Below are 25809 nucleotides of genomic sequence, written 5' to 3' on the forward strand. Positions count from 1 at the left end.
AATCTGTCAAGTTTTGCTCAACTAGCACTCAACAAACACAGCTGAGTTGTTTGGCTGAGACAGTCCAGCACCATATTTCTCCTCAGGTAAAGGAGCTGAGAAGAAGCAGAGGGCAGAGGAGGAGGATTTCAGCCCCAGCACAAAGGTTTGTGCCTTGCACTTCCATGCAGACTAGGGAGGCTGGCACATTCTGGAAGTGGGGCTGCCCTTAGGGAAGAGGGAGAGGTTGATTGGAGCTGGCGCTGTGAACAGCACTTGGCTGCCAGAGCTGCCAGCTTCACTTAAAGACAATAAAGGCCCACGTGCTTCACACAACAGCAGAGGCTATGGGTGTTGCAAAAATCAACCACTGCTGACAGTATGCTGAGGGATAAGCCCAAGTCCAGAGCTGCTCCTTGAACTTTGAACACTGAACTCCACCCGAATGCCAGATGCTGAGATGGAGGATACCCACAGAATCCTGGTTTGAAATACTCTTCCAGCTAAAGATCTGTTTTAAAATGGTACAAAAGTAGACATCCTAAACTTCTCTGTAATTTAGTTAGAGTTTATTTCATGTTTGTGACTCAGCAACCTGGCAATAGAATGCCTCCATCATTCCCATCATACAGGGCAGCATGTTTATAGAAAGAAGAACCAATTATCTTGGTTATGTTGATCTTGCTGAATGACAGCAAGAAATGCAGCCAAGACTGCTTCTGGGCAACAAATCTCTCTTATTTCCCTCAAAGCCACAGGTGTATTTTGCCCAAGTGAAACAAGAGCAACAAGCCGGTGAGGCCAGTGAGCCTTCATCCTCTGACATGGCCACCATCCTCATTCCTCAGTGGGATGCCCCAGGCACTTGTTCCCATCGTGGGCACCTGGCTGCCAAATAGAATCACAGAACAGAGATAAATATAATACTCCTCTGCACATGGAGCTGCTCACTGGGATCACATGCATGTAAGAAATTCTGCTTCGGACCCTTTGTTTCTGTCTCCTTTGTGTTTAATCCTTATGGCCTCCTTGCTCTTTCCCTCCCAGATCTTCACAGTCTGTCAGATTTCTTGGTTTCACAGCATGAACTTGACTTCAGAGATGCTGGGTGACTCCTGGCAAGATGGAGATATGTTGAAGTGAGTGTGTTTTTAAAGAAGACCGTGGCTGCTGGCATAGTTAGTTGTGTTACTTGGTCTCATAACTCCACCTCAGGGCTCATGTCTCTCTTTGGGAATGAAGCTGTGCTGTGAGAGAAGCAGTTATTGAAGAAGACAGATAGAAAGAGGTCAGAACATCCTTGCACCCAAAATACAGCTCGAGTTTCTAGGAGGTGACTAACCTGAGAAAGGTGGGGAAGAAATGAAGACTGTGAGAGATGAAACAGTCAGGCAAGATAATTTGGTGTTAACTGGGGGGATTAAAGAGTCAGTCAAAGAAAAAGACAGGAATGCAGAGGGCTGCAGAAGATAATCACTGTCAGAGGTCCCTGAGCTGGTCCCCATGGCACCATTCTGCTCCTGAAATGGCTTCTGGTGGACAACCACACAGCATCAGTGATACCCACCCTCCCAGCAAGCTTCACACACTGTGTTCATGCTGAAACATGATAGGTGGCATGGTCAGCCCTGCCATGAGAGCCTGGCATTGCTCCAAGCACATGCACACATTCTGGCTCATCAGTCTGCTGCAGGGCACAGCTGGCAGCACAGGCCTGTGGGGCAGCACCAGGAGGCTGGGGAATGCAGATGTGAGCTTTGTTTCTGTCTGGGTAGAACAGACACAAGGGACACTGAAGAAAAGGCAAATTGGATGCAGTCTGACATTTCAAACTGCCCAAGTATGAGTCTGTGAATTCAGACACAGTGCTGTCTGAGGTTACTGAAAACCTTTTTCCTCTTAGTCTCAGTTCTGATGTAACTGAAATACACCATCAGCTAAGCTTCAGTGCCAAGTTCCTTTTCTTTCCTCTTTCCTCTTCTTTCCTCTCTTTTTTTTTCCTCTTTTTTTCTCTTTTTTTCCCCCTCTCAGTTCTCCTTTTTCCTCATATTTTCTCTCTCTCTCTCTCTCTCTCTCTCTCTTTTTTTCCCTAAGATTTCAATGAAAACATATTCCAATCCTCAAAGCAGTGTATCCATAGAATGGCCTGGGTTGAAAAGGATCACAATGATCACACAGTTTCAGCCCCCCTGCTATGTGCAGGGTCACCAACCATCAGACCAGGCTGCCCAGAGCCACATCCAGCCTGGCCTTGAATGCCTCCAGGGATGGGGCATCCACAACCTCCTTGGGCAACCTGTTCCAGCGTGTCACCACCCTCTGTGTGAAAAAACTTCCTCCTAATATCTAACCTAAACCTACCCTGTCTTATCCTTTCAATATGTATGACTTTGGAAAAAAAAAACCAGTTTTTTAAAATTACTACTGACCTTTTGCGATATCTAAATCAAGAGCAACAAGGGTCTGAGGGTAGGTGCTGGAGTGAGATGGGCATGAGCCAGTGGCTGAAATAAAGGAAATAGCCATGAGTGTGCTGAAAGCCTTGACTTGTCCCTCCAAATATGTTCACATGATCAAAAAAAATAAAACAACAAAAACAACTTTTCATTTTCAAAGTTTAATGTCTCTCAAATTCAAGTCTCTTTAAGGTGCCTCATACTGAACAGGCAAAAGGAAGATGCAAAGGAGCTGTAGGCCACTTCTTGGAGAATTAGATCAAATCTATGTATTATTGTTTAAATCTTACTTTGAAATTATCCATAGTTTCATCTACTGGGTGTTTTTTTTTTTCTAATGTTTTTAAACAGTCGTGGACTGCATTTTTGGAAGAAATGTTATCAGTGATCTTTTATTTAAATTCAGAAACGGGGAGTAGCTTTCCTGATCCTCCAGCCACCACTAAATCAAGGAGGATTAAGCAGTGTGGGGTGCATTTCTCACTCATGCCCACTTAGGCTTTTTTTCCCCTGGAAAGTTACGGCCTCTCCTTTTCAGCTGACATTACACACCAATCATCACCATTGGTGCTGAAAGCTAGGCTAGCATTTGTGGCAGCAGCTACTTCTCTATTAAATCCCTGTGCACCAGGAAAAATGCCAATCATCCTTCAGTCTCAGCACCCAGACCCTGAGGGGTTGGTTAATGGTGACATCCTGGCCATGGAGAATGTGTTGTCAGAGCAAACTTCTTCCTGGAGCGATAACACAGGCACAGGACATCATCTGTAACCCAGGGACCTACTTCCTTAGGAAAGCCAGGCAGACAGAAGCTAAGCATTGGGAAGGAGATCTAGGTCATGTCTAGAGACCCCTGACCACATGGAGTCCTGCTGAGGTGAAGTTACTAGCAATGATGAAGGCCCGATTGAAGTTCTTGCAAAAGCCTCCTGTCACCCAGAGTTTATAAACAAAAAGGGAATTTGGCCCTCTATCTTGAAAGTGTTTTTAACTGGAACTAAATTTTCCATCAAATCCTCTAAGTTCTGCAGGTCTCGCATAAGAGCTGGGGAATTCGTCTGCAGCTCACTCAAAAAATGAGAGGAAAGAAAAAAGATTTTAGTGAATAAAATGAAAACCAGAGTAAGAAAGTAAGCGTGGTAGATTCAGCATTATTTGTTTTTACATTGATTTTATGCTGCCCCCACAAATTCTATATGCCACGGCTTTGTATATTAAGAAAACATGTGCAACGTGGAAAGTATTAGGGAAATGCTGTAGGGGTTGCGTTAGAGGAGGGTCGTTACTTCTGGCTGTCTGAGGAGCCGTCTGGAGTAGAGGAATGTGTGTGTCAGCTGATTAAGACCACAGAAGCGATTAGCAAGGGAACTGTTAACAGCGCACCATGTCAATGCACATCTTTAGGTTAAGGAGTTAATTGCCTCTCTCAAAACTGCGGTTTCAAGACTTCTGCAGACCTGGGAAGAAAACACAGTGGTGGTTTACACTTGATCTGCATTTTTCAATATTTGTTTCACAAGTACGCAGGCTAGAAACATTTCTTTCTAATGCCAGGCATTTTAATACCAAGGGAAATGACCACAAACTACACGTGCTCACACATTACCTCCTCTGCTTGCAAAACCTTTTTCTTTTTAATGAAGCTCTTTCTTGATCTATAAAATGTGCTTCTTCAAGAGTTTAAGTGCAGGTACAACACTGCATTGTCTGCTAAAGCACTGATGTGTGGAGTCCTTTTCCCAACTCCCATCAACAAGAAATTGCCAGTCATCCCCTCCCATCCTCTTCCCATCTTCATAAACCAGAAGAAATAGATGTTTTTTTTTATTGGCAGATAGCCCATGCCTGGAGACATGGGAGGGATCCTGGCAGGGCTCTGTGCCACCTAATCAAATTCTTGGTGCTCCGGTTCATTACAGGGCAATTGGACTAGGTGGCCTTAAGGGTTCCTTCCAACTCAAACCATGCTATGATTCTAATAGGTCTAGATTTGAGAGGATGAAAAAGGGGAAATAACTGTATCTCAAGACTCTTTGGTGCCCTCCTGCTGCCAGAAGCCATCCTGGTGGCAGCTACCTTGTGGGGTGTCCTGGGGAGAGTCTGTGTCTCCCCATAAGCCTGATATCTTCCCTAGACCTCAGACTGGCTGCATCAAACCCAAGCAACTGCTCTTCAACTGAAAGATAGAGGCGACACCCCACAGGAGAACCAGGTAGTCTTGCAAGAGATAAGTCTCAGGCCAATTGAGACTTTTGGAGGTTCTCCTGAGCTAACACAGAAACACAAAGGAAAACAAAGGTGAGACATGAATCCAACAGAGTTGTACCATCCTTAAGAAAACATACCAAAACAAAGTGACTGATATGGACTGTCTTTCACTGCTGCTCCTGGTATAATCGCACCACACTAAGACAAAGTTGGGGTGAGCAGGTACTGCTGCTCCCTGTGCTGCTTGTAATTTGCCTGTAGGCAAATTAAACCAAAAAAAAGTTGGAATCAAACAGAGGAAAAATAAATAGTAGTTCAGTTCATCTTCTCTGCTTCCTCTTTGCCCAGCATCCCATAGATTGCAAACCAGAGGGATACACAAGAGGCACAATCTATAATCAAGTGGCTAGAATGTGGAACTGGTCTTTCCAAACGCTACGTGCTGGGAATGACAGCCAGGGTTGCAGACACTGCCAATAGCTGCTTAACACAGCCTCAAGTACTTGCAAGAGTGAGGCACCAGCGGGTTTAAACAGTGGGAAATGTTCTCTATGGTCCAACTTGATCCTTAACTTCAGCAGAACTGACTCAAATTTGCACAGACACTGATGGATTCAGGGGTTTATTTCAATGCTTCTATTCTCTTTTTTTTTTCTTTTTTTCTTTTTTTTTTTTTTTTTAACAGCTGGTCTTGTCTTCTTTAGATATGAGTTCTCCTTGAGATATTCTGCATTTAATTATCAGCTGGGACAGAGAGCTCGCAAGCACAGCTGTTATTGCGACATCTCAGTGCTTTGACTTTCAGGCTGAGATGGAATGAACTGTGCAAAAATGAAAAATCAAGAGTAAAGCAAACTTTCCCAAACTTTCAAAACAAGCTGAAGTGAGGAACAGGTTGGGTCAGACCAGATGGGCCATGGCAGTGAGTCAGAGGGCTATGTGGTGGTGACACCGCATCATAGTGCTCTGCCTCTGCAGGAACACGGCAGGAAAGGGTTGCCATAAGCATCCATGGGGGTGGGTGAGGGCTTGGCTCTGTGCTGATTTGGTCAAGAGACCTTAATTCCTTTCATGACTGGGGCCTGTATCAGCTTGGGTTTGTTGATGATGCTGTTTGCAGAAAGTATTTGGCTGTTGCGCCTGGCACAGGTGACACTATGGGCTCCTTGTCTTGTGTGCTAAAGCTGTGCTGAGTATGTCACTGCAGGGCAGGGGTGGGGGCAGCCCCTCCCACCACACAGACCCCAGATCCTGCAGCGTCCCTCTGGGCCAGGGTTTGCAGGCAGGGTGGCCATGTGCCAGTGTGCCCTGTGGTGGGTTCACAACAGTTGAGTTCAGCTCAGTTCCACCAGGCTGCTCCTTCACTGCTCTAGCTCCCCATGGGTCCCCATTGCAGGCAGCAGCTTCCCCAGCACTCCTGCCCCACCGTGGGCCCCTCTCCATGGTCTGCAGCTGCAGCCCAGGGCTGGTCTTGTAGGGGCTCTTCAAGGGCTGCAACTCATTCAGGTCTCATCCACTGCTGAACTGTGGGGCATGCCTAGAGCCAAGGAAGAGGCTGACAATGGGGTTCACCTTCCCTTTCCAGTCAGGCAAAAAGCAGGCAGCTACCCAAACCCTCTACCTCTGATGCTCCTGCTCCCTATGTGACTGCCACCCATATGTATTTCTCACCTGGTGCTTTCTGGTGGCCAGCACGAATGGCCTTGCAGCAGACCAAAGAATGTGATTGCTTTGGGTTAAAAAGACTCAATTCCGGCCAGGCTGGTGTCAAGACAATTCTGTTTCTCAAGCTGATTAACAGCACTGCCTCAAGATGACTTAAAGCACCAATGCTGCTGGGGACATAGAAGGATGCTGAGAGCCTCCTGCACCCAGCTCTGTGCCCATCAGCACCAGGGCACAGCAGGAACTGGCCTCCAGAAGCACTCATCTCTTCCTCTTTGTGAGGAAGGAGCCCAGATGACACCAGAGCTTTAACTCTTGCCTAGGTGGAATTAAGCAAGATTAATCTCACCTCTGACAGCTTCCCAGGGACACGGAAAAGAATGTGGCAGAGAAGGATTTGAATCCGGATTTCCTTGGCTTGTGCCCTGATGCTAGGACAATCTTCCCTCTCAGGGGGCAGGCGTCTGAGAGCCAGACTTGTCTGCAGCATCAGTAGCGAATAATCAAACACCGTGACAAGTAAAGACAGCCTCAAGCACTTTTTGCTCTCAGAATTAATCAGATTATTTCCCTGGGATAATATTTTATTAATGCAACCGTAACACATTCCATTAATACATTTATTTATAAGCCTGTCATAGGCTTCTACTATTATGCACTGCCTAGGTTGCTGCTTTACGAAGGTCAGCACCTGCCTCCATTGGCATCAGTGGAAGTCTTCCAGTTGTCTTCATGCAAATGATGGATCAAGTCCAGATCTTTCAGACTAATTCTTAGCTGGTTACAGAGAAGAAAGAGGGCCAAAGAATCCAGTTCCCAAGCTTAGAGAACTGGATTTCTAGCAGGGCAGGATTTCAGGCAGCTTTATGGAACTCTTATTGCCCATGAGGGAAAATAATCTCTCTGACTAGCTCGTCCTGCATTAGCTTTCCAGTTCAGCTCTCTGACTCTCGAGCCAGGGCAGTCCACACTTCATCACTCTACTGAGCACTTCTGCACCTGCCACATCCATGTTATTAGGTCACCGCTGATCAAATAATTCAGCCTCTCTGAAATGACTGTACTCAAGAAGTGGGCTATGTGCTGAGGTCAGTACTGTTTACTTCAAGGCTGGTGGTACTGGTCAGCATTGTTGGGTTCAGGCACATTCTGAAGGAAGAAGAATTATTGAGGAAACAGGCTGGCTTTGCCAGAAAAAGAGGCTGTGATTTATCTGCCCTGAGAGTGCTTTCTGAACAGAGATCACTGTTTGCCAGTATCCCCAGGACACATTAGCAAGAATTCAGCTTTATGAGTTTTCCCCATAAAAACATGAAGCTAGATAAAAAGATAGCAATTGCTAAATCTGAAATATACACAGGCTACAATAAACCATCAAAATACAGCAACGAATATCTTCTATTATCTTTACAAATCTGAATATGGTGGTTTGTACAGAAGCTGTTATGGGTATATCAAAAGCCGAGCCCTACAGCTGCATTCCTGCTCTCTCAGAGTATTGGCTATTCCTTAAAGCGCCAGCCACTGGAAGCAAAGGATTAGATAAAAGTAAGCTTAGATTTCATTATAAAAAATCAGTGGCCAAGCATTAGAAAGGGGCCCTAGATAAAGAGGAAAGATTCAGGGTCAGAAGACACATTAAACAAGCGTCCCATTTCATTTTTTGTTCTCGCTCTCTAGAAGCCCACCTCCTGTATTTGAAAGCCTGATTCATAGGTTTGAATCACTGGGAGTTCAACACCTTGTCCAACATGGCCTGGTGCAAGTAAACTTCGAACCATTTAAAGCAAAGTTGTTTTTCCTGCTCATTTCTTAATTCCCCAGAGAGCTTTTCTAATTTAATTTACTTTTACATTTCATTCGACTTGCACAATGCTAACAGACCGGTCTTCCTGAGCACTGCAGCTAGTTCAACTTGCAGAGTTACTGCTTTAAACTTTCAGCACCTGTTTGCAGGGACATTATGCATACAGCAAACAAATTCACATTCCTACATTTGACACCCACTTCCCATTTTATTGAATATAAAACAAGGAAGAACTTCTTTACTGTGAGAGTGACAAAGCCCTGGAACAGGCTGCCCATTGAGGTGGTGGAGACTCCCTCTCTGGAGCTATCCAAGACCCATCTGGACATTTTCTACGCAACCTGCTGTAGGAAACCTGCTTTAGCAGGTGGTTGGACAAGGTGATCTCCAGAAGTCCCTTCCAGCCCCTACAGTTCCGTGGTTCTGTGAAATACACATCTTAAAACAACTGGCAAAAAATAACAGCCAGTAACACACCCACCCAGGCTGAGGATTGATGTAAATAACCCGCATCCACCCAACAGATCAGAGGATTCTATGGCAGTCGATGAACAGCTGACTTGATCTCTTTTAGACAAAAGCTGAATCTGAGGCCTGAATTGTTATTTCTCCCCTAATGATACAGGTCAACTATGTAAGGCAAGCTAAACGGTGATTTCTGAGTGCAGGAATGAGAGCAAGTCTCAGAAGGCTCTGCAGACTCGAAGAGGAGAAATACATTCACTTTATCAATAAAAAATATACTGAATAGGAATAAAAATTGAGATATTTAATAATTTTATTAGAACTAATTTTGATGTCTCAATCTTCTCCTGCCATTGATCCTGCTTCTGTTTCTTTTTGAGACCAAATAGTTTAGTTTACTAATGAAACACTTCCGGATGTAAAAACTGCCTGCAGAATCCTCCTTCTATCTGCAAGTTTCCCAAGCCCAGGCTCAGCACGACCATTACCATAAGCTGCAGAGCAGCTCAGGAGGTTGGGATTTGCCCTCTCAGGAGGTGCTCACAAGCAGCGCTGTTATCTGAGCGAGTGGAAATCAAAGCAGGCAAGGTCAGAGGACAATTTTTATCTGCCTGAAGATGCACATTTTTAAGCACTGCTTTTCAGTGAGATACGGGCTCTCAGCCAGCCAAGGCCTGATGTTTCCTTTCCAGCTCACGCAGAAACTTTTCCACGCAGCTCACTGAGAAACGCCTGGTTACAGAATGCGCCAGCCATGGGACAGGGTGGCTCACACCGTTGGCTTAAAAACATTATTGTTGTCAAATGATGTCTTGGGTTCAATGCAAACGTTGAGAAAAGAGTGACAGAGAGAAATTCACACCTCCATTTACAAGATTGTACAGTGCTATCTAAAAAAACTCAGTCCTCTGTGATGATTCCACCTGCCCTGGATGTCGAGCTGATGTTTGCAGGGCTGCCAAATGGGGAAAAACAAAAAAAAAACAAAAGAAGACAAAACTACTGGGTGTCATGATGGCATCGTTTAGAGTCACTGCTTTAGAAATTAAGTAACAGCAAACTGGCTTCAGTTTTGGCTTCCCTGTTTCAAAAAAACAACATAAAGAAGGGGAAAAAAAAAAGAAGACAACAGGGAAAGAGGAGACAGAGCAGTCTGGGAAAGAGCAGAATGAACAGATGGGAATTCCTCTGTCTATACTGGTGAGTAGCAACACATCAAATGATAAACAAAAAATGCGTACCAAATAATCAACAGCAAACTGCATATCACTGAGTATTTATCACAGTATTTATCAGCTATACTGATTCAGAGAAGCAGAAATGCAGCAGTCAGAAGTGACGCCCATGCTGCTGTACAGCAGCAGCTCATGGCTCTGAGGTGGCAGGAACAGTCTCCAGCCTCAGCATGGCTTCTCCGCGTCTGCGCACTGAACTGCTGTTGCCCACCTCGAGGCCCTTTCTTCTTCCTCCAGCAGTTTCGGCTGCTGCCTCATACCAGTGATATCACAGCCCATAAAGCCAACCCTATCCTGGGCTGCATCCAAAGAGGAGTGGCCAGCAGAGCGAGGGAAGTGATTCTGACCCTCTACTTTGTACTGGTGAGGCCTCACTTGGAGTACTGCATCCAGATGTGGGGTTTTCAGTAAAGGAGAGACATGAACTGTTGGAGTGCATCCAGAGGAGGGCCACAAAAATGATCCATGGGATGGAACAACTCTCCTATGAGGACAGACTGAGAGAACTGTGGCTGTTCGGCATTCTGGGGACACCTGAGAGCAGCCTTTCGGTATCTAAAGGGGAGCTACAGGAAAGAAGGGGACAGACTCTTTAACAGGGTCTGTGGTAATAGATATAGGGGAAATGGTCACAAACTAGACTATCTGTACAGGGTTCTGAGCACCTGATGTAGCTGTAGGTGTCCCTGTTCACTGCAGGGGAGTTGGACTAGATGGCCTCTAGGGGTCCCTTCCAACTCAAATGATTTTATGATTCTGTGACATCTGGAGCATCATCTCTATGTGGTTTGCATTAGCGTAGCTGAGTCTCAGAGATTATTTCTGTAACTTCTTCCAAGCTCTGTCAAGTGCTCCTGAGTGTCTATACTCATGTCCCGAGCAGAGCACAGGTTTCAATAGACGGCTTACAGAGCAGACAGGCCACAAGAAGTCACAAAACAAACGGCACCCCGCCAACGTGTTGTGAAGAACCCTCTGCTGTGCCACCTGCAGCCCAGGCTGCTTCCCAAAACCACCCAAACCAGAGCAAAGCCATAAACCCAGCCAAACAGAGCAGCCAGGCCTCCCAGACTGCAGGCTGGGAGCCAGTCAGTGCTTTGGCTCTGCTCAGACTTTCCAGCTCACGCAGAAACCAGCAATCCAGTAACACTGCCATCACTCCTGTGTCTGCACCATCACTGCTCCTCATTTCTTGTCCAGGGATTTCTCAGGCTCTGGTGTCTGGGTTACCACAGAATCATACAACCATATAATCATTAAGGTTGGAAAGACCACTAAGATTATCTGATCCAACCACCGGCACATCACTACCATACCACTAAACCATGTCACTCAATGTGACATGTACGGAGAATGCCATGTCAGTCTGTGGGCAGATCTGCTGGGCAAGTTGGATCAGCATGTCACCTTGGCAAGGTCCAACATGACCAATGACTTCAGCAGCATCAGTTTCTTCAGTGTCCAGAGTAAGACACCCTGAAGGAGCCTCTTTGTGTTGGCTGGGAGCAACGCCTGCCAGCATGGCTCCACATGTGTTCATGGCTTCGGGATGTGCACACCCTGCTGACCCGAGGCAGCTTCTATGAAGGGAAATTACTGCAAGAATTCCTTAATGAAATAGGAAGCTATTATTTCTCATTGACTATTTAGTGACCTTAAGGAAAAGCACAGGTCTGGGAAACAAGGTGCAGGTAAGATCACACGCCAGCTTTTCTCTTGTAGATAAAAGCATGAAACCTATAGCAAACAATGAACACTTTGTATCAAGCTGCTTAAGGCGAGTATCATCGATTTAACATACCCTCACACTGTGATGGACAGCATGAACTACTTAAAGAATTAAGTGACCTGGGAATGAAATAACTTGTATATCAAGTGGCAGTTCTACATATAATCCTACTGATAGCGAGGCGTTCAGCAGAGCTTTTTTAAGCACATTGCTTTGGTGTGTGGGGCTGGAGCAAAGTGGTGGACATGCAGCGCGACTCCTCCGCCACCTCAGAAATGTAATTACTTCATCTGTTCCCAAGTGATTTCTCTTCGTCTTGGTCCCACCCTTACTGGAGACTGACACCATTTCCTCTCTTCCCCTTGCCTTACCATGCATGATAGCTGCTGTCACAGGGCTGGACACACTACTACTGCTCCACTACTGCCCTTCTCCACAGCAAGGACAGTCTGTGGCAGACAAGTTACCTGCACGTTTCCTCTGTTATGTCCATGTTTCATTGAAAACCACAGCACACTGATGAGTAAATTCCTTTAACAAACCAAGGACACGAAGTAAAAAGTGACTCTTAAGACGTGCTGCATGAATAGCATGGATTCACTAGCGTGCCATGATTTGATCTCATGCACCCAAGGCCTCCTGCTCCTGTCTGTTTGAGGCATGCAGGGCCAAGGAGGCTAGTGGGAGAGGTGAAATAGAAGGAGTGAGGAGTTTCGAATCCCCCTGTGGCGCAAGTGGTAGAAGTGCCGCTCTGCTACACAGAGGCTCGAATCCCGGGGGCTGGACTCGATGATCTCTAAGGTCCCTTCCAACCCGCACGAAACTATGAAACTATGAAACTATGAAAGTGGCAGGTGAAGGAGCTCTTACCCAGCTATGGGCTATGGATACCCAGGGGTTTGTTCGTTTGTTACTTTTCCTTCAGTTAGCTTTGCTGCAGAATCCACGTGAGCATCCGGCCTCATCACACATGCTTGACGCAGCATTACCTTAAAAACAGTGGAAGAATAAAAAAAGTGCTTTTGAAGCTTCTATTTCTTTTCTTTCTCACTGAGAACTACTTTTCTACAGCAGGAAGATGCATCGTTTGTTTCTTAAGAAATATAACGGGAATCCAAACATGGAGAGGCAACTTGGAATTGCATGAAGGCACCCTGGAGTGCCATACAACTGTAAAAATTAAGAATGGAAAAGTCATCTAAATCCATTCTGCTGCCAAAGCTGAACAGCTCCCTACAGGATATTTACAAGTTTTTAGCACCTTGGCCTTGTGCCTCACGTGCACTAGAGACATATTTCCAGGCCAATAAAACATCCCTTGTCATAGCTTAAAGCTGCAAGAATTAATTTATCACTAATTATTTCCTATTTAAAGACCTGCTCTTTGGATAGCTGGGACATAATTCTTGAAAATCACACTCATTGAAGTAGAAGTGCACCATCCCCTCCAGCTCACTGCCTATAAAGGCCAGCCCTTCAGACATTTTACTTCTCTCTATTTAGTTTCAACTCTCACAGCCAACAGGCTGCCCTCAATACCTACCTGTCAGCCTGGGGGACAGAGATCGCCAATTGCAGGGGTACTGCTGGGGAGCAACTTGGTTCCTTTCCCTGCTCCTCCTTGGGCACCTCCAAGCCAAGGGAATGGGGCACACATGGAAGGGCTTTTCCTGTGTTTGTGCTGTCAGGGTGAGAGAAACATAGACCTCTTCAGGCTTATCATGCAGCTAAGCCTGACCTCTGACAACATAAGGCCTGGCAAAGGAAAGATGAAGGTTTGACTTAACAGAAACCTAAGGAAATATGATTTCACTTTAAATAAGTCTCTCTTTGTCTCTCCCTCACGTACACACAATCCCAGTTTAAGTGATTTCATCTTTCATAGTTGAAGGCCAGCCATCTCGAGCCTCTATTTTTTCCATACTGCGTCACAGTTACTACCCTCCTGTCTGATCTGCACGATCAACATCTTAAATAAACCACAAAAGCAAGGAAATTTGAAGTTACTGGACACTTTTATTTTAATGTAGCACCCGGTTCCATATCACATACATTTCCCAAACATAGATGGGCACAGTATAGAGCGCTATACATTTTGTAGCTTACCACATGGACATTCTGCAGCTGTGAAAACAAATTGCTTAAATCTGGCTATCTACTTCATAAGTTTAAATTCAAATATATAATAGCTTCAGGATATTTTTTTAGATTAATAACGATAATGCTTGCAATACGATTTTTGTATCAAAAAATCAGTAACAGAGTAAAACATAATGCATGTGTCCATAGCACATTATCAAGAAGATAACTGGAAAAAGCCTTAAACTACATAATTTCTTCTCAAAGGTACTACATCATTTTGAGATCTTTTTCCTAAAAAAATAGTTTTACTCTTCAGTCAATAAAATATGTGACTTCAATAGGGCCTCTTTCCCATCTGACTTTCATAACTCTGTGTATTTTCTTGTCAAGGACTGTGCTTGCCGAAGGCCACAGGACTGACGGTGCTGGAAAAAAAGAGATCTCTTAACCCCTGGCTTGAATCTTCCAGGCTGTCGTTCTCCTATCCTGGAAGCCCCAGTGGGAAGAAGGCAGCTTACATACCAGTGAAAGGCAGTTTCCTTATCATGTCCACCCTAAACGCTCCCATTAAGTCTTCCAACCTCAGCCATCCCAGTGGAGTTATTTTCAGCCTGAGTCATCATCGCCCTGCATTGGTTAGCCCTGACAGCACTGGGCTGTGCATACCTCAATGAAAGCTGGGCAAATTCCTCTCTCCAGCATGGCTACAGAGTTCCTAGCAGTAACAGTACTGCTGTACACAAAGGATAAGTTCAGAGACAGTCTTGTGAGTTGAGAAGGATATTTGTCAATTTACCAACAGCAGGACTTGATCTAGTAGTTCACTAACATTTTTGCTACATCAGCAAAACTCTCTGGAAAAGAGAATGGAGAACTCTTGTGGGAGAGGTTATAGTGTTTCCTCTGCATTCTAGTATTAAATTAATAAATAGGAGAAGAGCATTGATCACCAAGGACTTATGTCTTTTTTTTTTTTTCACAGACAGTTTGTTTAGATGAATGCTTCTGAAGTGGAAACAGTTCACCTTGCATAATTATCAGGTCACTGTTTATATTTAAAGGCTCAAATAAAGATGGCTTGATCTATGAAGGTAACCATTCACTGTACTTGGCTAGACATTCTTCATCCTTCAGCACTGAACTACCGCATATCGAAACAAACACTTCACTGAAAGTCATCAGGTGTAACAAACACAAACAGATCCATAAAGAAGTGCATGATCCCTGGGGGTGTTCAAGAAACATTTAGATGTTGTACTGAGGAACATGGTTTAGTGGGAAATATTGGTGGACGGCTGGACCGTGTGATCTTAAAGGTCTTTTCCAGCCTTGGTGATCCTATGATTCTACGACGTGTGAGTGAACACTTATACATAAAACCTCACTTGGAAGAAGATCCTTATCTGGGATGTGCAATAGCCTCTTCAGGATCCTGCTCTGCCCAGGCTTGTCTTGTGGACAAAAATATTTAATTGTCCAAACTGGAATAGCTACAGGAAAGCAAAGACATAAAAAGGGGCACCTTGCATGGTCAGTGCACGCTCCCAGATGCTAGGAAGCTATGCTCTAGGTTATGTTCTTGGTTATCCTACCTTGTCGGAAATACTCTGCTTTGTACTAATGCTTACAGAAATGGTGAATCAAGGAAAACAAGATTTGGTGCATGGGAAGCTGCTGCTGCTCCCTGGTTAGGCACAAGCAGGTCCCCGCTTCTGTTCTGGGCCAGGCATGCCAGGGGCTTAAAACTGATAACTTTCCTGTGATCTGTAAATCTGCAGTACTGGATTTAGATGTGAATTTTGACCAGTCAGAGTCTGTTAATAGTAGCCACGGGCACAGTTGCATGAAACAACTGCCAGAAACACAACTTCATTGTGCCTTCTCCTGTCTCTCTCAAAATGTTAACAGCCTCCCCAAAGTAGCAAAGCTTTACTATTTTGGATGGGATATCACAAATTCTTAAGTACTGAGAAACACAGAGAAGGTTTTCAGGCAACACATGCACAACACACCTATATTTCTTGTATATCCTGCTTTGGTCTCCGTGTCAACTACTGTATCATCACAGCAAATACCACACCAAATGGAGTATGAATTAACTCATATTCTAGGCCATAAAGCTAAGCATGGGATTCGATTGCACCTCTCAAAATCTAACCTCAGTGATAGTCAATTTACCAATTCCTATGATAGACTAACAACTAAGTATACATTTCTCCATTGGTAATCAGGTACTTTAGGTGGAAAAATACAGAAAACAGACTTTTCTACTCTTAGATATTAGGAGGAAGTTTTTCACACAGAGGATGGTGATACACTGGAACAGGTTGCCCAAGGAGGCTGTGGATTCCCCGATCCCTGGAGACATTCAAGGCCAGGCTGGATGTGGCTCTGGGCAGCCTGGTCTGGTGGTTGGTGACTAGCAGGGGGGTTGAAACTACATGATCATTGTGGTCCTTTTCAACACAGGACATTCTGTGATTCCATGGTTCTTTGAACACCACCTATTCAACGAACAACTCAAGTGAAGTAAATGGAGGACAACACCAAAGGAAGCCCCTATCAAACACGAGAAAGTCACTCGCTGTCTTAAAAATGCAATGTGCATTTTTTTTCTTCAGAATCACTGAAAAGCTTTTCTTACAAATCACACATAAAAGAAAAAAAAAACAAAAGGTGCCATATGGTTATTTCCAATTTAATAGCGGGGGTTTATTAACCAAATGACAACACGAGAACTAAAACGCAAACATAGAAGAGCACTTAACCTAATTAAAATTTCAGGAATGACTCAATGTTACAAATAAACGATGTTAGTTTTCAAACAGCACTGCTGATAGCACACGGACAATAACTCTTTTGCAGCTTCCCAAGTGTCTGCGGCTCTCACGTTTTGTCACTGATCAGAAACGTCTGACACCAGCTAAGCAACAGTCCCACAAAAAAAGTTCCAAACCTGGAGAAATGTTGCTCATTCACACAGTGATGTTTAGTTGAATCAAAAGTAATGTGTTAAAAAAAAACACAGATTTTTGTTAACAATTCTGCAAACACTTATTTCCAACTTTTACCTTTGAATCCATATCCCACATCCGCAACCATTCCAGCAAAAATAATGTTTCCTCATCACTTTACACATTCCTGTTGGTGTCACTCTTATTTATCTCCAAACAAAACTCCTGGCTGCTCTGATGTCGTCCAATATCTCACTGCAGCCATGCTATGACACACCGCAAAGGGAGGCCACCAAGTTATTTCAAATTTGCTCCTCCTTCCTCTCTACCCCAGAGCCATCCTACAGCTAATGGGAGAATGTGTAAGACCAAAAATGGTCAAGAAAAGCCCCCAGTGTGTTGCAAAGTTTTTGCACGGTTTATACTTAAATTAAATCAATAAACAACTGGATACAAAACACATGCAGCACTGCATTTAAGATGACTAACAAGTAGGTTACATTCCCTAGCAGCACAGCACACATCATATCCATGAAGGGAGCAAGGTTGATAATATGTCTGAAATCACCCAGTATAAAAATACTGGCCCCTTAAGAGATAAAGCAACGTGAATTAGACAGCTTCCATCATGAGAACTGGGATTAAAGCCAGTGACCACTGTACCCATGAAAACCTTCCACAGAGTACAATTGGCCCTGGAGCAGACCAGGTAAAAACAATAATAATACTAATCTTTATTTCTTCATTTGAAAACCAGATGGGCATTAACAGCTTCATCCTATCAGCGATATCTCTAGTGAGGTGCAACAGAACCTTAATGAAAGCCTGCTGTACAAAGCAATTGTTTCCATTATACATTTTACAATCTCATGTGCTTCAGTTTTTCTCTCTTCTTTTGGAAATACAGTTCTTGCACATGTCCTTAAAACAAATTAGCAGCTGTTAAAACAACAAAGCAGACCAATACAAATATACTTAGGACAGCTTTTACAAAAAAAAAAAACCAACCAAAAAAAATGCCCAGAACGCATTTTTAACCTCTTGTTAGAAATACACTGTTGGTTTAAAGAAATCTTTTATGCAGAGACACCGTCAGTTGCAAGCAAGTGATCAAATATGGGTGATAGGAAAGAGTTATAGCTCAAAAAACAGATTTTTTTTCTTTTTTTTGTAATTTCCAAAATAATAAAAATTTAATATTTTTACTGTTCTCTCTTTTGATTTGTAACTTATAAAATACAAGTTCTCTAACATTAAAATACATCTGTGATTGAATAATAAACAGCACTAAGAAAATAATTATCTGACACATGATTGCGGGTAGAGACTCTTCGTCTAATGAGTTGGATTCCTGCTGTGCTTTCAATCCACAGGTCCTCTACCACCCTACAGGAACTGGTAACATCCAGGAACCCATCTCAGAGGATGGGTTTTACATTTAAACACCAATTCTGGAATTATGTACCTCTTAATATTTGGGATAGGAGGCATTGCAAGAATATGTATAAATCGGCGATTCTTGGCATAAATAAAATACTCTCATTCATTTCAGTGGCAAACTGCATTTACACGTTAGGCTGGAAAGAGGGAGGGAAGAGGGCAGAGCACCAGCCCAGAACCATCTGACAGTTTGGTATTTTCTTTCTGTACCTTCTCCATCTGCAGAGGCAAGCAGGTACAGCAGGGTGCAGAAGGCAAGCTGGGCACCCCACTGTGGTCACCTCAGTGGTTACAAGGCTGTTGGTGCACGTGCTCTGCTGCTGCACAGTGTGCTGGAGGTCACAAGACGGTTACAGGGCGAAGCTGCTCCAGCTGCGTTTCCAAGGCAATTCGTTCCTTGTGGACCTCCTGGAGGATGAAGAGAGACATGCTGTCACTTTTTCACAAAAAAAAGTGTGGCACTTGCACATAACCCTACACCCATGAAGAGCAGCCTGGCAAACTGTTGGTGCTGAGCGGAGGCCCAGGGCTCCACTGTTCCAGTAATTCTCCTTGCAGTCCCAAAACACCACACCACTACCACTCAACCACTGTGACTCCAGGAGACAGCGATGGAGCACAGCTGATCAGATGACAAGATAGGTACACCTGTGCTGGGTGATGCCATCACATTACCTGGACTTTTCACAAAGACAAGGTGAATCCTTTATTTAGACTTACTCTAGCTGCCAATGGTGCCATCTGCGCACAGATGGTAACTGTTCCTATAACACCTAATCTTAGCCACACATACAGTACAGTTATTCTCTTCCAGAAAGTTAGGAAGTATTGCAGTAGGTTTCATCTGAAAGGATGAAGAAGATTCTCTGCTGGCTCTGCCACACAACCAATAGCAGGGAGCTTTGTCACTGATGTTCAATGCATTCCTTACCTTCAGCTGCTGCTGGAGCTCACTGTTTAACCTGGCGAGCACAGCATTGGCTTCTTTGTTTTTTCGTATAGCAGTCTGAATAGCCCTTTTCTGCTTGGAAGACTGTCTGCCAGACAGATAAATAGAAAACATTTCAATTAACAACCCCAACAACAGTGGCTGATGCCAGAAGACCAGCCATCCATTCTGCGCATTTACACACTATACACACGGGACTATGCTTTGAAGACAAGTACAAACTACACATTCTAACAAAGAAAAATGCAACCCCAGAATGGGATGGCCAAGTCAGGCGGATGACCTGAAAGTGAAGTGGTCACTTTTCTTAATTCAAGCGACAGAAACATTTTAGGCTGTCTCAATTATTTTAAAAACTGATTCAGCTTGAGAAAAGCCCTTGCATAGTTGTACTTCCTGCAGTGCCTGCACATTAGCTGTTTGCAGACACTTGTAGAGTTTAATGATTTGGGAGTGGTTAAAAGAAAGCACACAGACCGTTCTATTCAGAAAGAAAGGACGTTGGCATGAAAATACAGCCTCAGATTATTTTGAGGAAGTACTGATCCTGAAGCTTCTTCACTTAGAAAATTCATATTCCTCCCCCCTGCAAAGTAGTTATTTCTACCAAAACCACCTGATGTCACCAACAGATACAGGTAGATGACTTACAGACTTGCCTCATCTCTTTTTCTGTGTAAATAAAAGATTCCTCACCTATTATCATTATGACTTTATGGCCCATGGTGACTGATTTGGAGGAAACTGCTGTCAGGAAGATAGGTATAAACAGAGACAGCTCAATACATAAAGATCAACCTATTCTAAGAGACGGAGGTAGTGAGAGGAGAAAGGAACAGAAAATATAGAAAACAGTGGCTGAATATCCAAGCCCTGATCAAAATAGGTTACTTTAAGGTTTTACATAGGGCAGCAAAAGTTAATTAATGATAAATTTATTCTAAAATAGATATTCTATTTAAACAAGACAGGATTAAGTTGAGACATTAACAAATGCTATAATCTGTCCTTGAACCACTACAGAATTTGCACTCCCCAAGGACAAAACAGTGCATTTTAGGAGTCTTATTTCTTCTAATCTCCATCTCTGAAACACAGATTTGGACTGTTGACAAACGGTTTGCCAAGAACTGTTCAACTGACTGGGGCCACTCAGGTTAGCTTCACTCTGAATCAGATGTCTTTGGGTGAAGGCAGGCTAGACAATTTCTGCCAAGGGAGATGTATAGACACAAAAGGGCTTCAAATGCCTTCATTTACCATTTCTTCTTCCCCTTCTACACTGCTATTAAATACATATTTACTGAAATCCTGCAAGTTCCGCTGCTAACAGCTTTAACCTGTTTTTATGAGAGCAAACAACACATGCTGAGTTTGGCACTGGATTATCACAAATGGTCTACAGCTCATTTCTGACCCTCCTTGTGAGGAAGAAACATCACAAGGATATGCCCAGCACCAAGCATTTAACAACTCAGGCTCCTGGGCACTGAATAAGTTCTATGTGTCCAAGCCAATGATCAATTCCATAAGCTTTGTGCAAGGTGAAAACACATACTCACAAAGTTAAAAGGAGTTGAGTTACAGATGCTGGTTGAGCAGCAAAGCTTGCTCTTCAGATGTGCCTATGAGGCACAGAGGTAGGACAAAACAGGACCTTTTGCAGAGGCTTACCAACTAAAAGTCATTACAACCTCATTCTGCACTGGAGTGCTAAGAAGATTTCAGAAACCTGTATCTGAAACCTGTATCAGAAACCTGAAGACTAGGGAGAATGTGGGCCCCCTACTAAGTGAGGGGGATGTTCAGGTAACGGGGGATGCTGAGAAGGCGGAGATACTGAATGCCTTCTTTGTTTCTGTCTTCAGTGGAAAAGATCTCCCTCAGGAATCCCAGACCTTGGAGGTTAGTGAGGGGGTCTGAGAATGGAAGACTTCCCTTTAGTCAGGGAAGAGGATGTAGTCTACCTTGATTTCAGCAAGGCATTTGATACCGTCTCCCACAACATCCTTGTAACAAAGCTGAGGGAGTGTGGGGTAGATGAGTGGATAGCAAGGTGGGTCAAGAACTGGCTGACAGGCAGAGCACAAAGGGTTGTCATTGGTGGTGCAGAGTCCAGTTGGAGACCTGTAACTAGTGGTGTTCCCCAGGGGTTGGTGCTGGGTCTGGTCTTGTTCAACATCTTCATCAATGACCTTGACGAGCGGATAGTGGCCACCCTCAGCAAGTTTGCTGATGACACGAAGTTGGGAGGATTGGCTGACACGCCTGAAGGCTGTGCTGCCATTCAGTGAAACCTGGACAGGCTGGAGAGCTGGGCAGTAAGAAACTGGATGAGGTTTAACAAAAGCAAGTGTAGAGTCTTACATCTAGGGAGGAATAATTGCATGCACCGGTACAGGTTGGGGGATGACCTGCTGGAGAGGAGCTCTGCAGAGAGGGACCTGGGCGTCCTGGTGGACGACAGGTTGGTCATGAGTCAGCAGCCAAAAAGGCCAATGGCATACTGGGGTGTATTAAAAAGAGTGTGTCCAGTAGGTCGAGGGAGGTGATCCTCCCCCTCTACTCGGCCCTGGTGAGGCCTCATCTGGAATATTGTGTCCAGATCTGGGCTCCCCAGTACAAAAAAGGCAGAGATCTCTTAGAAAGAGTCCAGCGGAGGGCCACTAAGATAGTGAATGGCCTGAAGCATCTCCCCTATGAAGAAATGCTAAGTGAACTGGGTCTGTTTAGCCTTGAGAAAAGAAGACTGAGAGGGGGCCTGATCCATGTCTATAAATATCTGAGGTGTGGGGGGCAAAGTGTTGAAGCCAGACTCTTTTCAGCAGTGTGTGGAGACAGGACAAGGGGAAATGGCCAGAAACTGGAGCACAGGAAGTTCTGCAGGGATGTGCACAAGAACTTCTTTACAGTGAGGGTGACGGAGCACTGCAACAGGCTGCCCAGGGAGGTGGTGGAGTCTCCTTCTCTGGAGATATTCAAGACCCACCTGGACGCCTACCTGTGTGACGTGGTGTAGGGAACCTGCTTTGGCAGGGGGGTTGGACTCGATGATCTCTGGAGGTCCATTCCAACCCCTACGATTCTGTGACTCTGTATCATGTGAAGTATTCTCAAAGCCAGAATTATTAAGCACAAAATCACGCAAAGAGCAAACTCTGCCACATCAGATCTGATGGTGCAGTTAAGCATGCATGGTAAAGCTTGTTTACTTTTGGACTGGGAGGTGAGGCTTCGCTGCCGGCAGGGAAGAGGTCACATTTAGTGTAGGAGATAGCTCAGGGTTCTCCAGCCCCTGCACCTCTGTCCGGAGCTTCCTGCGGGCTGGTTTGGAGGGCGGCTGAGCAAGAACAACCTCCTGCAAGAGAGAAGCACAGCAAAGTTAAGTCAGAATGTATATGTCCCATCATCAGGTCGGGGCAGAAATTGCTGACATCTGGCCTCTGCTTTCATAATTTAAAGTGGTACAGGGATTAATCTAAATTCAGTAATAGCCTCCCGGGTTTTTCACTTTGCTCAAAGGAACAGTAACTCCTATGACCCTTTAATGAGTGAAGTGATTACACTGGCGTTTCATCTTCATCTGGATGACAGGCTCTTCAGAACCGGATTGTATTTGGGAAAGGGATAGAAGGGGTGTGAATGCATACACTAGCCCTAAGTTGGCCCCAAATCATTGTGACCAAAGCATGATTTATTTTTAATTGAGCTCAGCCAATAGAAACCAATCATCAATCATTTCCATCCCATCTCCTATCTCAGTCCTTCCCCCCCAGCACACATTCTCTCCCTGCTTCTCCCCTACTCTCTTACATAAAGCACATCTAAAAGAGCTTAGGAAGACACACTTATAAAATCATCCATGCAAAATCAACATGTTGGAAGTGCAGAACTCCAGTTATTTCTCTTAACAAATTATATCACGGAAAGAGTCCATTTTGCAAGTAAAACCAAAGGCTTTAGAAGTTTATGAACTGTTTTCATTCCTTTTTTTTCTTTCCTCTTTTTTGCAATGGGAAGTGGGTTTAATGCTTTATAGCTGCTTTTATGTTGAAATATAAACACGTGCCTTTCACAGCATTTAATTACTAGATCTCCTCTACAAGCAGTATAACTTTTACTGCTCTACTTCAAGAATGAGAAAGCTAAGACTCAAAAATAATAATAATAAAAGAAGTAATTTTACAAAAGTTACACATTTAGTGTCACAATCAACAGCAGAGATCAAGTTTTACTATCACTTGTGCTGTGTATACTACTAGGCCAGGCTATCTTCCTTACTATAGTTCGGCCATTTGTTAATAATATAGGAATAAAACTAAACAGAGAAGCACACAACAACAAAGCAATGCTAAGAAAAAGAGCTGTAGTAAACAGCCTGACTCAGCAGAAGAGACTATGACTGACAAAGCACCAAAAATAACCATAATGTCATTAGTAATTAAAATTATTAGAGGAATTAGAATTGTAAGGTGAGAAAGGGTTTAGACATTAAAAACAAAACAAAAGAAAACAATTCTGCCATTGCTTTATAAACAATTTGGAATATGATGAGACCTTTTAATCCAGACATCAGCATATCAGCACTTCACAGATCTCAGATAACACTGTGCTCTGAAATCCTATGCTTGTGCATGGCAGGAAAGGAACTTGTGTATGACTTCAACAGCTATGAACTGCTAGGATTCCAAGTATGCAACCCCAGTCTACCTTAAAACTCCAGCATACTACTCCACAGCCAGGCACTACTCCGTATTTTCAGTAGCCCAGTGAGATGAGGATGAGCACAAGAATTTCACTGTTCCAGCAAGGTTGCAGAGTAGCAAAAAACAAATGGGGCTAGGATAGAAATAGGATGTGGTGAGCACAGGTGGAGCTAGGACACTGCCTGGAAAGCTTCATCATGCACAGGAATGGACACCAAAGCATTTGTTTGCACTTCCCATTAGGGAGGAAGTGTAATGATGCTCCCTGGCAAGGTATGTACTAGACATACCACCTGACAGCAGTTCTTGATTGGGCTGAGCAAAAGTTTTGTGGATGCTCTTTGGATACTGAAGGGGATGGAGAAGGGAGGATCTGCCTTTGCCCCCTATCAAAAATCTGTTTTGTCTGAGGCCGATGGAAGGAGACACAGGGAACATAACCAGGAGCAGGAAAATGCTCATAGATACTGATGGGGCCATTCCATTCCTAAGCCAGGATCTGTGAAGAATGGCACTATAACTTCAGTGAGTACTTCATACAAATCGTGCTCATACAAAAGGATATTAGAAATTGAACACTGTAATCAAATAGTTTGAGCAAATCTCCCCCACTGTATGTACATTCAGTAGCAGATTCTGACTTGTAGTAAAGAAGTACATTTACATCAAAACTGAATCCTTAATAACTGGAAGCAAGAAGTGCATCACGATTGGGAAGAATTACAGTGAGACAGGGGTCAAGTACAATCAAATCCTTTTTTGTCTCCCCTAAGGCTTCACAAGCCCCTATTGATTTAAAACAAATGGCAAGCTGCCTTTCTTCAGGCACATGCATTGATGTGTATGTACTAAGAGCCTTAATGATTTATCGGAGCTGATGTCACACACCATCCCAGTTCTCTCTAGTGCCTTGACCTCCAGAGAAGGTAAACATGTAAAAACGTAACCCTAACCCTCAATTTAATTGCTTTAAATCTTAAAACAACTACGTTTGTTGATGAAGGCAAATCACTCAACAACAATACAACACGCAGGTCTCACCTTTTTTGCTGAGCTGTTTTCTTCTGCCTGGGACTGGGGTCTATTCATCTGAGGATGTAATTCAACCTCAGATACTTGCTCTGTCTGTAACAACAAATCAGTCATTGCTACACCCACAAAACAGCCGGCAGTCACATACAATAACGTCAATGAGAGGAAACATTACATACAAAAGAAAAGTTACTTTAACAATTCAAGGGGAGGGGAAATAGAGTCCGAGGGTGACAGCTGAATGGACGACATGTCTTTTTTTGACTTCTAATGAAACCATTTTCTTGCATTTTACTGTGCTAGGAAATAAGATGTATATTTATAGATATATATTATTTTTTTTCTGAGAAAAATTAGAAACCATATTCATCTCTAAACATGAATGACCAGGATTCTTTCCAGGGCTCTCCCTGAGGCCTAGGTACTCATATGAAAAAAACAAGGTGAGGGTGGATAAAAGCTAGGAGTATTGTGGCTGCACCCCATCACCTTATCATCTCCAAAACTGATGAAAATTTACTGGCATAAACCTCTGTCTTTGAAGCTGGTAAGACTGGAGTGAGAAAGCATGAATTAGACCAAAAATTCCAGTAAAGTTACTGAAAACACCAGCCATAAAAGGAAAAGGCAAATAATCTTCTTCCTTCCTTCCTCCTTTCTCATGTTTCAAACAGAAACCAAGCTGAACCCTCAAAGCACAGGTCTATACTTCAGCAAACCACAACTCCCTCCCAGCAGCATGTCTGACACAGGCGAACATAAGAAGGAGGGTTAACCCTTGGTGGTGCCCGCCCTGAGATCTTCCAGCACCATTCGATTTTCTCCAACAGGACGTGGCACGGCACATCTGCTACACGAGGGAACCGTGATTTGGAGCTGCCTGTCCCTGGGCATGCTACAGCAAACAGGGTATAAACAGGGCACGCCTGTTTTCTGTCTAGAAAGCCTCAGCTGGCTTTTGAAGATGGAAAGGCAGGCAGCAGTGGGGAGGCTGAGGGCGCTTGGCACTCGCAGGCTGCCTCTTCTCTTTCCCAGCTCCTGTCAAGTCAGAGCCAAGCTGACAGCAGCCCCCAGGCAGGACAGGCAGCCTGCCATCATGCTC

The 25809-nt window shown here is 44.0% G+C and overlaps 1 protein-coding gene across 7 annotated transcripts in view; it reads right to left on the reverse strand.

Annotated features, from left to right (window-relative positions):
* Positions 1 to 13540: 13540 nt before the first annotated feature.
* REPS2 (RALBP1 associated Eps domain containing 2) overlaps positions 13541 to 25809 on the reverse strand; it is a 93500-nt gene continuing 81231 nt past the window's right edge. For 4 of the 7 annotated variants that reach the window (XM_085531436.1, XM_085531422.1, XM_015885971.3 and 1 more), the window contains 4 exons: positions 24717 to 24800; positions 22182 to 22327; positions 18952 to 19057; positions 13541 to 18428 (listed from right to left, as the gene is read on the reverse strand). In XM_085531436.1, the coding sequence (XP_085387562.1) occupies positions 18360 to 18428; positions 18952 to 19057; positions 22182 to 22327; positions 24717 to 24800 (405 nt within the window). In that variant the 3' untranslated portion in view covers positions 13541 to 18359. Of the gene's footprint in view, positions 18429 to 18951; positions 19058 to 22181; positions 22328 to 24716; positions 24801 to 25809 lie in introns of those variants that run through there. The other 3 variants (XM_085531403.1, XM_015885979.3, XR_014940431.1) reach the window with 2 other exon arrangements.

This window comes from Coturnix japonica, chromosome 1 (assembly GCF_054131305.1).
Source record: "Coturnix japonica strain WE chromosome 1, WE-NBRP24, whole genome shotgun sequence".
In the NCBI taxonomy this organism is placed as follows: Eukaryota; Metazoa; Chordata; class Aves; order Galliformes; family Phasianidae; genus Coturnix; species Coturnix japonica.